General features: G+C 32.9%; 3 protein-coding genes across 5 annotated transcripts; 1 reads left to right on the top strand and 2 right to left on the bottom strand.

Moving 5' to 3' along the window:
• Window positions 1-38: 38 nt before the first annotated feature.
• Window positions 39-1556, top strand: LOC106766617 (uncharacterized serine-rich protein C215.13). Its single transcript, XM_014651335.2, has one exon. It carries the CDS (start codon window positions 318-320, stop codon window positions 1155-1157), a length of 840 nt encoding a protein of 279 aa, XP_014506821.1. The 5' UTR covers window positions 39-317; the 3' UTR covers window positions 1158-1556.
• A 1989-nt stretch (window positions 1557-3545) lies between these two features.
• LOC106767791 (ras-related protein RHN1) lies at window positions 3546-5791 on the bottom strand. 3 transcript variants are annotated; one of them, XM_022783038.1, is made up of 7 exons: window positions 5610-5791; window positions 5262-5339; window positions 5009-5176; window positions 4751-4799; window positions 4564-4598; window positions 4331-4424; window positions 3546-4114 (listed from the first exon to the last, which is right to left on the bottom strand). In XM_022783038.1, exons 1-7 carry the CDS (start codon window positions 5649-5651, stop codon window positions 4017-4019), a joined length of 564 nt encoding a protein of 187 aa, XP_022638759.1. In that variant the 5' UTR covers window positions 5652-5791; the 3' UTR covers window positions 3546-4016. The 3 variants fall into 3 exon arrangements, with proteins under 3 accessions (XP_022638759.1, XP_014508230.1, XP_014508229.1); XM_014652744.2 differs by having other exon boundaries at window positions 3547-4114; window positions 4564-4637; window positions 5606-5789; XM_014652743.2 differs by having other exon boundaries at window positions 3547-4114; window positions 4564-4637; window positions 5610-5789.
• Window positions 5792-7825: 2034 nt separating this feature from the next.
• Window positions 7826-9358, bottom strand: LOC106768101 (chaperone protein dnaJ 10-like). Its single transcript, XM_022784225.1, has 4 exons — window positions 9220-9358; window positions 9007-9084; window positions 8294-8353; window positions 7826-8088 (listed from the first exon to the last, which is right to left on the bottom strand). Exons 1-4 carry the CDS (start codon window positions 9295-9297, stop codon window positions 8011-8013), a joined length of 294 nt encoding a protein of 97 aa, XP_022639946.1. The 5' UTR covers window positions 9298-9358; the 3' UTR covers window positions 7826-8010.
• Between the last annotated feature and the right edge of the window lie 4117 nt (window positions 9359-13475).

Raw genomic sequence — 13475 nt, 5'->3', positions numbered from 1 at the left:
CACATGTCTAAGTTTTGTTACTTTTACGGTGCAAGCTTATGGCAGTAAATTAACAAATTGACTGCTCTGATATGGAATGTCAAAACACGAAATTCAGACTGGTTCAGGACCAAAGCCTTTGTGTTCCCTAGGACATTCTCCTTTAACGATTCGCATCCGTTGCATCTAAGCCTCCTGTCTAAGGCCAAGGACTTTTTCCCGCCAAAACGGACTTGTTCTTACCTACCACCCCCTATATTACCGTGCCTCTTGTAAGCCACATTCTACGAAGAAAGAGACACATAGAGAAACTGTGTGAGCGGTTTCACTCCGAATAGATGAAGAGCACATCCAAAGTTATTATGGGTGCAACCTTGGTGATGGTGGTAACCCTTGCAGTGGTCCTAGCCCTTATATTTGTGCTGTTAGCCGAGCTCTATTGTTCTCTCTTACTCCGCCGGCGCCACCGTAGAAACAACACCGTTCCCAATGTCAGTACTCAACCCACAGCAGCCCGAGCTAGTGCTTCACCTTCTCAGACAACCTCACATCACCAACAACAGTCTCCAATCAGCAGCATTTATGCACAAGGAGTCTTCCAAGCTCCAATAAGCATCCTTCTCCCCGCAGTTTCTTGCGAAGAAGACAAAGCTGGGCCAGGAAAGCAGATTCACTATCCTGAACTCCAGCAGGTTGCTCAAGTCCAAATCCAACCCCGTGAATCCAATCCGAATCCAAGCCCTTCCCCATCTCCATCCTTCATATCCATAACACCCTCAAAACCAAATCTCGAACACCCACTTCCTCGTACCACGGGAAATCTTTGTCATGATGATAAACCTTGCAGCGGCTTGGAACACCTTGTGTACATTTCCAACCCCATTTATGAAAACCACGAGAGCCAAGGGAGCGGAGCAAATACCCCATTTGAGACACCAGACACTTCGCCTTCACGTTTGGAAAGAAGTGGTTCTTCTGAGGAGGATGAGACAACCCCTTCTGTCACCCACTCACCTCCATCTACCCCTCCTTTGACTCCAATGAAGAAGCTCCCTTCAGAGGCTTGTTCCGTTTCTCTAAGAGATGCAAGGTCCTTGGCCACTTCATGCAGCGATTCCCGTAGCAACATTGGCCTCTCTTCATCCTCCGCCTCCCCTTGTACTTCTCCTTCATGGTAACTCTGATTCTTCTTCCATGCTGAGGTCACATTGCACGCGTAAAGCTTCTGTTATTGGTCTGTCTTAATTAGGAGGCTAGTTTTGTGAATAAGGCAATGGTGGTGGTGAGTCGTGACTGGTAAGAACAAAAGTAGTAACTGCAGTTTAGCAGCATGAGAAAAGAAGCTATGAGTAGTTTCTTTTTGCAGGTGCGGTTATCATAGCGCCTGTTTTAGTAAATAGTAACACTCATGGCTACGCAACTTCATTACTATTTAACTTTGTTTATGTAGGCATTCTGGTAGCTTGTTACATTTGGGGCATGCACGGTCCTTGTTTCCATTGACATGGTACTCACTGCTTGTTTTTTCTTGGAAACTTTGTGGATTTCTCAATGGGAAAATTTATATTATCGAGTAATTTAATTTGTTATCGCAAGAAGTGAAATGAAAACGTTTCTATCTCGAATTTTTATGGCCCCTGGTTGTGATTCCGATGCATGATATAATAATGTATAGAAGGGTAAACCCACAAATTAGCTGTCACCTGCTGCAGCTACGATCTGCGAGCACAGCCTTTAGCTTTTTGTTCATTTCGATAAGGACGACAACATTGCTCTGCTGCAATGCAACCCCTTTAGGCAAGAAGCTTCAGCTTTCACCCTGATTTCTATTAAGTTATTTCATTTCAGCGGTTGAGAGACAATGAAAGATACACGATTTTGTTGGGAAATTGAGAGCATGTGGACATCAGTAATGGATGCTCACTGCAAAATAAAAATCAAAATGGTCCATTGGTGGATAAACAGTGCATTGCAAGTACTATTGTCCTTTAAAATATGTATTATATTACATCATTTTTAAGATTACCTAAGTTTAATTCCAACGATCCAAGTCTTTTAAGGTGCCATGTTATATCATTATCTTTTGAAAAGAGATTTTTCTTTTATAAAATTTAGGTGTTTAATTTGAATCTTTAGTTAAAAGACTACTACACAATACTTTTTTTGGTTCGACTAAAAGAGAAAATGTAGATAAAATAAGTTTAAATAAAAGTATTCTTTATGTTGAGTAGAACAGGTGACATGTAAATTTTCTAACATGCGTCAAATTTTTATAAGAAAAAAAAATAGTACATAAGAATATTTTAATATAAGAATCTTATAAGAGCTGTTAAGATTAGTATTTTTAAAATTTCTTTTATTTGTATTTCAACTTAAAAATTAATTTAATTACATAATTAAGTTTTTTTATTTTTAAATCTCAAATTCTTATAAAAGGTTCTAAATTTTAAATTTAAGATTTGGAGTCAGACTCCTTCAAATAAATTTGTTTTAGTATATTTATCAATGGAGAAAAATTAGAAGAAATGAAAGCTGATATTTCCCTTAGGCTATACACAAATATAACTATAAAAGAAAAATTAAGAATACTACTTTTTACATCCTCATTAATTAGTTTTAGATTATGAAATGTATAGTTACATCAATATAGGAAGATAACAGAGAATGTCGAATTATATAATAAGTGATAAAATAAAGATAATGATATTTAAACAATATTTTTTTGACAACATTTGAACATTGATTACGTATCAATCTGTGATTGATCAAAAATTATTCCACAATTCAAATGTTGTAAAAAAAATGTTGTAAATATCATTATTCATAAATAAAATAACATGAACCAGAAGTGCCACTTTAGCCAAAAGTTTAAATAACTAGAGATGCAATGACATTCTCTTACAAAAATTATACATAAGAAGTAAAGAATATAGAGAAGTTAGACTTTCACAAGCTAACTTCTCTAGAGTTGGGGACAATTTTTATTTTTTTTACATATTTTTTTGTATACTCTCTTTTACTTCTATAACTATAAACTGTTTTTTTCTCAAATTTATTTGCACTTTCTAAGATACTCATATCCTTTAACTAGTTAATAGTAAAAATAATTTGGGATTTATTTTGTAACCACCATTATTATTTTTTTATTTTAAAGAAAAATATAGAAGCAGGAAATGTCCATCTTTTTCACTGATAATCTAAATCTAAAAAAATAATGATTTATGTTTCCTTATAATTTTAGGTTAAAACCTTTTTAAAGTCTAAGAAGTCAGGTTTGGATTATTTAAAATGCCTTTTCATTTCAATATATTGATCTATTTAAATAAACTTAAATTTTTTTTGGTAGATAAATAAATAAATATAAATGATGGATAATAATAGTATTATTTTTATTTTGAATTTTTCTATAATATGTCAAAAAAGGATTTGTTAACTTAATTTACCTTTCCATAGGTTGTTCAATTTATTTAAACCATATTTATTGTTTAAGAATAAAATAAGAATACACAGTAAAATGAAATAATGGGGCCATCCAAATATATAAAAAGAAAAACCTTAGGCAATTGATCAAGGTTTCATACTGCACAGGCAAAGTATGATAAATCAAAAAGTCAAAGAGAAAAGTATTGGACACAATGATGTCATTACATTTGGATGCAACAGAGACAAGTTCTTTTCTTTTCTTCTTTTTGTCAGGTCAAAATGAGATACAGACAAAATACCATACAATGTATTAACTCTAAAAAGTCAAAATAATTGAAAAAACAATGACTTTTGAAGGTGACAAAGTATGATTTCACATGTGAAAAGCCAAATGAAAACCATCTAAAAGTTCTCATGATGATGAATGAAAGCGATCTTTTTTCTGAGCAATGGACAACGTTGGATCTTACAATGTACATTGAACATGTCTTTGTTCTTCTTGTTTGAGCAATTACGTTGACATCAACAATGGACACAGTGTATATATTTGAGTACAATTAGACATGACATTATAAATAACGATACTTCCCAGAGGAAAAGACATGAACATGCCATTAAGCACAGCAAAAGTATCTTCTTCTACTTTCTGTAGGTCTGCTATGCAGCTTGATTCCACTTTGACGTGAAGGGTTAGCTTTTACCAATTTCTTAGCTGCAAAATGTTCGTATAATTTCTAGGTAAGCAATCTTAACACGAACGTTAATTGGTTAATAATTCATAGAAGATTGCGAACTAATAATTGCTTATTAATGTTGTTGGTATTGTTTAACAGGAAAAGAAGAAGAAGCAGATCATACAATATTCAACAAAATTTGACCCACGGAATAAGCAAATGCAAATGCTTCTAGGGTGAATGTAATCTTTTACCTATTTCATAGAAGAGTTCGTTCACATTTTGTGCTGTTTTTGCTGAAGTTTCAAGAAAAGACAAGCCGCTTTCTCTGGCATATTCCTCACCCTCCTGCAACCATCAACACAATGTACGTTACATGAAATAAGAGTAAGAAATTCTTACGCTTTCTGTAGTGGGGAGGGTCAAAATAACCAAAATCAAGAGAATATATATATATATATATATATATATAATTCACTAGAAATACCTCATTGCTGATTTTTCTGTCACCCTCCAAATCAGCTTTGTTAGCCACCAAAAACATTGTCAAGTTTGAATTTGCTGAGGTGGATTGTCAAATAAGTATCATGTAATGAAATTGTGATGAACTTTCACATAATGATAATTTTCAGAAGTAGAAAGAACATTTTTTTTACATTTTGACAGTTACCTACCTTGTCTTTGCACTTCTCGAACCCACTTCTTTGCTCGTACAAAAGAATCCTGAGCCCGAATATGCATTATTTATTAGTCAGATATGTTCATAGTAAATGTACTGAACTGATACATTCTGCAGTAGATTATGTGAACAAAACATATATTGATTCTTTTAAGGATAAATACATCAGACCAATCGTGAAGTAGTGAAAGTGATACTTGTATTTATAGTTTAGACTATAGAGCATTTCAAAATGATATTAATATTCATTTACCATGCTTGTAATGTCGTACACAACAATGGCTGCAGCAGCACCTCGATAGTACATAGGAGCCAAACTGTGGTATCGTTCTTGCCCTGCCGTGTCCCATATATCAAATTTTACAGTGGCTTCGTTTAAAGACAACACCTGAGTGAAAAATGCAGCTCCAATTGTTGATTCCTGCACACATATATTAAGGCTGACCAACCACGAATCTACATGATAATGTGAGCAGGCATAAGAGCAGTGAAATAATAATTGTAACCTGGTACTCCGAAAATTGACCTTTGACAAATCTAAGAACCAAACTTGTCTTTCCTGTTCCCATGTCTCCAAGAAGTACCTGGGAAATCACAGAAGGTGATGATAACAATTTTGTAATACTTTCTTCTGCTAATTATGCATGCCCTTTTGATCATTGGAAAATGAGGGCAGGGGGGTAAATTTTGAACTTTAAACCAAAAGTGAAAATTTTGAAATTTTTGTTTCTGGTGATTTCCTTTTCTCTCTGTTTTCCCTTCATTCTCACTATCTTAACATGTGTAGCAAGTTGTTTTTGAATGAAGATGATGATTGATGAATCAACACAAGAAAAAAGGGGGGACATACCTACCAGTTTTGCTTGTAAACTCTTGTTTCCTGTCCTTCTGGCCATAGCTTAGATGATCTATGTCGGAAAAAAAAGGGAGAATAATTCTTCAGTTTTCAAGATGATGATCTTCAAAGAATGAAAAAAGAGAAAGCAAATGGAAGAGCTTGAAGGCCAAAAAACAATTATGGTACGTCATGATGACACTGTACAAGACTGGTAGTTATTTGGTTGGACTGGTAAGTCAGCTTATATGAATACAACTTTTTCTTTCAAATTATCCACTACTTATAATTTTAAATTCTGCTAAGTTCCATGCGTTTGCTTCTAAATTTGATCAAAGTTATATCTATTTAAGCCTTTATGATTTCAAATTTTTCCTGTTTGACAAAAACTTTTTTCTCAATACTAATTAAGGGGAAAATAACAAAATTAATGGACAAAGGATGTTCAGAAGTTATGAAAGTAATTCATCTCCAAATTAGTGAAATATAACTTTTATTATTTATTAATGGTCTTTATATATCCTTCATTCATTCCTCATTTTATTTAAAAAAAAAATTATATGATTCATTTTGTTAAATTAGTATTGACATGTTTGAAAGGTGACTTTGTATAAGTGATTTTGAACTCTCCTACTTTTTACTCTCTCCATATTTACTCTTTCCATTTTTACTCATTATATCTATTTCTATTCTTTTTTAAGAGGGTGGAACTTTGACAACTAAAAACAAAGAAAATAAATATAAAAGATTGAAGAATATTAGATTTAATGTAATTACCTTTTCAAATGGTGTCAACACCGACTTGATATAAAGATCACAATATAAAGGATTGTAAAGCTCCTATTCTAGCACTGCTTTTTCCTTTTTCAAAACTCTCTGAACCTTTTTCTTCTTCCTTGCATGATCTCCTCTCCACTTGATCCTAAGGTTTTTATCTTTGTTTCGTTGAACAGAAGCTGCATAAGTGATCTTGGCATCGTGGGCTTCGAAATCAACCGAACAATTTTCCAATTCTTCCACCGGTAGGTAGTTCTTCCTCTCCTCATGAAATTCTTAGAGATAGGGACATGCAACAATTTAGTTGCATACGACTCACTTGAGTTTTCANGAAAATTTAACTCTCATTAGAATCTAAATTCTATCTTCAATTTCCCCAATTTCTTGATTTTAGGTAATTCTAGAGTATAGTCTCTACATCAAGATTTCCATCAAACATTCCGAGAGCTTGGTTGTCTACACTAGAGGTAAGGGGAGCTAGTTCTATTTTTGATTTTAGTTGTATGATGTGAATGCATGATAATTTTGGAATGGTATGTTGTTGGAGACATGAAATGAGTTTTAGTGACTTGAAATGCATGTATGTGTGTGTTTGATACATGAATTTCGTNAAATTCTGATAAGTTGAGTGCAATAGACAAGGAAGGGAGGTAAAAGGGGCACAAAATGATGTAATTTTTGTTGGAGATCCCACATCAACCAAAGATAAGNCTAATTTCCGGTATAAAGGATGCAAATCTCATCTTACAAACTATTTTGTAAGATTGAGTGAGNCTTAAAGTATACTTTTCAATATGGTGTCNGAGCAAAAGGTTTCATTGTGGCTCCTGTAGATTGTTGGATGTGAGTCTAAGTCTCACATTGTGTAGAAATGAGAAAATTGAGCAACATACAAGGAAGACCTACAAATCCACTACCTTAAGGTTTTAGGTTGGAGGTGATGTCAATCCCTTATGTATGTTTGGCTTATGTCTCATTGGTATTGTGTCTCCCCGTGAATCCCTTTGAAAGACCCATTGTGGTATCAAAGTCATTTAGTCTATCCTAAATAGATTTATTATTGGCTATGTCTATCGTTCCACCCACTATCGGACCACAATCCATGAATACCTAGTCTCATGTTCGAGATGTACATGTCTTGACATGAAGAGATAAGACTAATTTACGATATATAAATAGATACAAATCTCGTCTTACAAGTTAGTTATGTACAGTTGAATTAGACTTAAAGTCCACTTTTTTTTTTTTATAGTTTTCAACAACGAGGAAGCAAGCTCTCTAAGTGCCTATAGTGTGTATCTTTTTCACTTGTTATTTCTTTTACTTCATTTAACAAGTAACTCTAAATTATATTCTAGACTTGAATCAGATTAATATTTAAGAAGATTGAACAACAAGAACATAGAGTATATTTAGTTACATATTTTGGTTCCAGTTTAAATCTGACAACAACTAGATATAGTACCAAGAAAAGGAAAATTCAATGAGAGATTAAAATATTATTCAAGAAACTGCTTTTTGATAATAACCTACACGTGTTATCTTTGAATTGCAAAATCAACACTTCACTACTTGATGTAGAATGAATTCATTGCAAGCAATTATTAGCTAATTACTGTTCAGTCATGGAAGACAACATAAACTTACTGTACTACTCCCTCCTTTCCAATTTTATCATATGCTTCACGCTTCCCGGGGTCACTTAAAACCTGGTAAGCCTTCTGGTAAATATACATAGGTACCAGACTTAGAAAGTATATTGAGAAAAATAAAGCAAACTGGATAGAGGGAGAGATTCAAATGTACATATACTTTTATATTTTGTACTGTGAAACGTATGACAGTAAGAACTAAGAAGGATGTAAATAACTTTGTTAATTACATCTACTAAATATATCTTCAGACAAAACAAGGTTTCTTACTTACCTGAAAATTTTCTGTAGCCTGAGGATCCCCTGGATTTTTATCAGGGTGAACAATTCTTGCCTAAAACGGGAAGAGAGAAAGAGATTAACAGTTATTATTATTATTATTATTATTATTATTATTATTATTATTATTATTAAAAGTACAAATAATGAAGGGTCATTTCCGTAGAGATGATAAAAAAGTTTGTACTCTTCAATATTCATAAATTTATGACGGATATTAAATGATATAATGATTATTACTACTATTTAATTATGCGTTTAATAGAGTAAATACATGTATTATGATATTAAACCTAATTTTATTAAATTTCACGTCACACTTAATTATTTTTTTTTTTAAACACACAACAGCACAGCCAAACCGTTACACCTTAGCAAATATTAGCCACCTGGTAGCTGTGCCGTTAAGAAAGTTAACGCCGTTAGCAAAAAGGATCACTTTGAACAGTTTTTGCAAAAGGTAAGACTTAAGTGAACTTTTGAAAAAAGGAGAGACCACTTTGAACAAACCCTCCCAAAGAAGGGACCAAAATAAGTATTAAACCTATGTTAAATAACATAGAATGATAAGAGTAAACTCAATCTATAAAAATAGTTATAAAATAAAGAAATAAATAATAAAGATGAGCTTAGATATTGTAACGTTTCAATACTATAACATTCCAAATCCATGAAACTATGCAAAAAATTTGAGATTACTCTCCTTACCTGGACTTCAAAGCTTGCTAATACTCCTCTCTTACTGCTGACATGATTGTGCCCACTCTGTTCACCGAAAAAACTCCCCTGTAGAGTTACAGCGATACAAAATACTTATATATTAAATAACAGAATGATAAGAGGAAATGAAGAAATAAATAGGAAAGATGAGCTTAGATACTGTAACGATCCGATATTAAAAAATTTCAGAATACTCCATACCTGGACTTCAAAGTTTGCTAATACTCCTGTAGTCTTTAGAGTACACCGGATGTTTATTTTCTCTCTTACTGCTGCCATGATTTTTCACCGAAAAAACTCCCATGTAGAATACCCTAATTATAACCTAATATATTATTAAAACCCTCCACTCTCAACGCCTAAAATAGATACTGTTACTAAACATAGTAACATCACAATGCACATTAACCACTAATCCAGTCATAATTCCTTGAAATTTTAATGCAACAATTTATATATAATTCTTATTTTAACCCATTTCGAAAATTAAAATAAAAACAATTATTAATTAATTTTATACCTCTCCTAAACACTTTTATTATCCAATAAAAAATATTTTTATTTTATTTGAATGTTACATTTTTTTCTAATTCCAAAAATTTCTGTCCGAAAAAATTGTACTACTTCTCAAAAAAGTATGGATATTTCCTTTGGTTCACTTAATAATTTTTATTCTAACTAGTGGAAAAACGCTGATTAACGTCGGTTATTTTGGGCTTTTAATATCTACTAAACAATCGACGTCATTTTCGGTGACGTCAATGAGACGTCGAACATAAATATAACCGACGTCTATAATGACGTCAGTCAGTGCCATGTCCGACGTCACTAAACGTCGGAGTAGGACTAACTGGACGTCTAAAGACATTATATAGACGCCGATCTGAGCAATAACCGACGTCGAAGAGGCACTAAAGACTTCGAAAATGACACTGACTGACGTCTAAAAGGTACTATAGACGTCAGTGTATACATTAACCGACGTCTAATACAGTGGTTGTGTTTTAGTTCAGTTTTGTTCCCGTCTTTGGATAGCCTAGTAGCACAATCTCCTTTTGCTAGTTTCCCCAAAAAAAAGCTTGCGTCTTTTGAACTTCTTATGGCATTTCAACCCAAAATCGAACCTGAGTTGTTGCTTAGTTCCATTTTCATCCGCAAGAGGGAAAAATCACGGTGAAACGATAACTAGGCAACAACCCAGGGTCGTTTTTGGATTGAAACGACCAAAAGAAATTCACAAGACACCGCTTTTTCTGGGAGGCAGCTAGCAAATGGAGAATGTGTTACTACGTTACCCCAAGAAAGGAACAAAACTGCACTAAAACACGACACAAAGAAAGCAAATTTTAATTAGTTGAACCGGAAGATAATTGATGAAAGACTAAACAAAGTTTAAACGGTAAGCATAAAAAAAAAACACCTCGGATGCAATGCCAGAAGAGAGAAAAAAAAGAGGAGAAATACGATAAAGATATCAGAAACAATAATGCAATGCCGCAAGAGAGAAACAAGAAAAAAAAGAGAAGAGAGGAAGACGATATCAGAAACTGAATGCCCTGAAGAGTCTGCGGTGGTTGCTTGCGAAACCGACGTCTATAGTCACCTAAACGTCGGTTATCTAACTAATTGGAAGTCCAAGATAACATATGAACTGACTTTTTGAATGCCCATTAGACGTCGGTCTCCACGGGGAGCCGACGTCTAGGGCGTTGAACCGATTGACATTTCATTTCCTATCAGGGAAATAGACGACAGTTGTGAAGGGGCGCCGACGTCTATAATAATATAGACGTCGGTTTTCTGGTGTCGGACGTGGAAGTGCCTCGGAGTTTGATGCACATAATTAATTACAGGCACATAGACGTCACGCACCCATAAATGCAACGTCTATTTTGCAGAAATTTTTGTCTTCCCGCCTTCCGAATAGGCCTTAGACGTGGGTTTTTGACAACCTGACGTCTAATCACCTGGGAATCAGGTGACCAACATTAACTGCACCCAAGTAGACGTTGGTTCCCCATCACAACCGACGTCAAATGCACAGGAGAAGTCTGTCTTCTCGCCTACCTCATTACATTGGACGTCGGCTTATGGCAGAACTTACGTGTACTGCTTAATAGATTTCGTATTAACTTGAAACCGACGTCTAGGTTACCATCTTATTTGCGGTAATGTCATCAATCATCATATGACGTCGGTGGAGCTCTAACAGACGTGTATGAACTCACGTTAAACAACGTTTTTCCACTAGTGTCATTTCTTGACTTAAATTTCAATCTTCAAAATTAAGAAAAGAAAATCATTTCTGATATCGAGTCATGTGTGTATACTCTCACTACTCTTATCAAGACATTTTTTCTATTCTTAATACTTCCAATTAGATACCAAATTCTATTATCTAAAGTTAGAGAACATGACCTGATCTTCTCTTCAGAGACTCCACAACATTTCACACGTTCGTACACATATGCATGTATTAAAATCACACAACAAAAATTAGACAAGCTCACTCTCCAAAAACTCCAAATTTTTTTCGAAAACTTGTATATGACAAAAAGAAAAACAAAATATCATGTAAATAAATTAAATAACATGATGAGAGGAACTCAATGAATAAAAATAATTATAAGATAAAAAAAAAGTAAGAAAGATGAGCTTAGATACATCTCATCTAAGTAAAATCACTTATAAAATAAATAAATAAAATAACAAATGTTTATTTACTTACATTATTAATCTTAGTATTTCACTAAAATTAAGACTTGTAAAATGTTATATAATCTCTTTGCTTCTCCATTTTTATTTCTTTGTCCTATGGCTGTATCTCTTTCTTGCTTTTATTTTTCACTTCAAATCTTTTATTCTTCACCTATTAGTCAGATAAATGTTTTAATTTCTTAATCATGCTTCTTATCTCTTTTATACAAAGATATAAAACTTAAATGCTTTTTTTTATAAGTTTTGTATATCAAAGAAATATTTACTTAATGTTGTTTACAAATATTTAAATAATAAAATATTTAAATTATTTATTAATAATGTAATTTAAAATATTGTATTTCAAAATATTATATTATAGTTTTGGTCGAAACACAATTTTATATGTTTTTCACATTTATAACATGTAGAATTAAAACAAAAACAATTAAAGATCTAGACAAGTTCAACTTTAAATTATTCTAGTCTACTAAGTAGTTTAGATCAATTGAAATAAATTTTTCTCTTTCAATCCTTCTATACGTCTTTTAAGAATAAAACATTTATAGGAGTTTCAGATTCTAATACCAACAATATTTCAAATACAATAATAAAGTTTAATGATATTATCTCAACTAACTTAAAGATGAAATATTAACGTTTTCGATAAGGAATGTAAACTTCCCTTCATTGCAAGTTGAATATTCTCCTTAAATCTATACTGAAAGATTATTTTATAATTTAAATTAAATTATAAAATATTTTAGATAAGTTAATGAAGATGATCAAGAATTAGTTTTATTAATAGAAAATGGATTTCTTTCTTTTTTTTCTCATTTGAATGAGCCCAATAAATCTATTTTATCACTTTTGCTAATAAATAAAATTATTACTTTCTGTGTAAAATTTTTATATTGTCATAAATGTAAAGCCTGAGAATTTTGTCAAAATGGAAAAGAGACAAGTGGCAATCAAGTAAAAAGGGGGAAAACTATTTAAGAAAAATAGTTTAAAATAAAATAAAATTAGATTTTATTCTTTTATTTTCACTTAGAAGCTTTCAGCTCCTTTNACGTTTCTCTTCTCTGTGCAAACCCCTCCCAAGTTCTTTTTCCTTTCATTGCAATCTTCCCCTAATTCTACAAAAATTGAACAATAAAATCTTCCTCNTGTAGATACCTAGAACATCTTGGCAACCAAAAGCTTTCATCTCCACCAATTTCATTCTGCTGCCGGAAAAGGTAAATTGTTCTTCCACCTCCTCGCTGTATAAATTCCAGAACATGCAATCTGCAGATTGCATGTGATCTTATTCTTTCCTTCAATTTTCTTTTAAATTTTGCATGTGAAAGTTATTCTGATCACAAATTCGTGATCCATAGGGTGGGGGGCTAAAGTTTGAAGAGTTGGAAGGATCGTAGTAGAAACTTTGAACTGTTTTGGGCAGAATCCAGGTAAGGGAAGCTGGATTTCATTTCTGTTCTGTGTTTTATTGTTATCATGAATGAGATTGTTATTTGTGATAGTGGTAGCTGAATTGCATGTGTGAAATTCATATGAAATTGTATGGTGCTTGCTTGAAACAATGAAAATGTGAAGTGAAAATAATAGTATTAGCCTGTGTTTGATGTGAGCTNATAGTAGATCATTTCTGAATTGTATGATTAGGTTCATGTTGCAAGTTTTATTGTTTTAGGATGAGAATCCAGATTCTGCAGAATTTTTCAGTGTATGGCTAAGTTAATTTTTCAGCTTTTAAG

The sequence above is a fragment of the Vigna radiata genome, chromosome 7, assembly GCF_000741045.1.
Source record: "Vigna radiata var. radiata cultivar VC1973A chromosome 7, Vradiata_ver6, whole genome shotgun sequence".
Lineage (NCBI taxonomy): Eukaryota > Viridiplantae > Streptophyta > Magnoliopsida > Fabales > Fabaceae > Vigna > Vigna radiata.
This window is presented reverse-complemented; position numbering and strand designations above follow the sequence as displayed.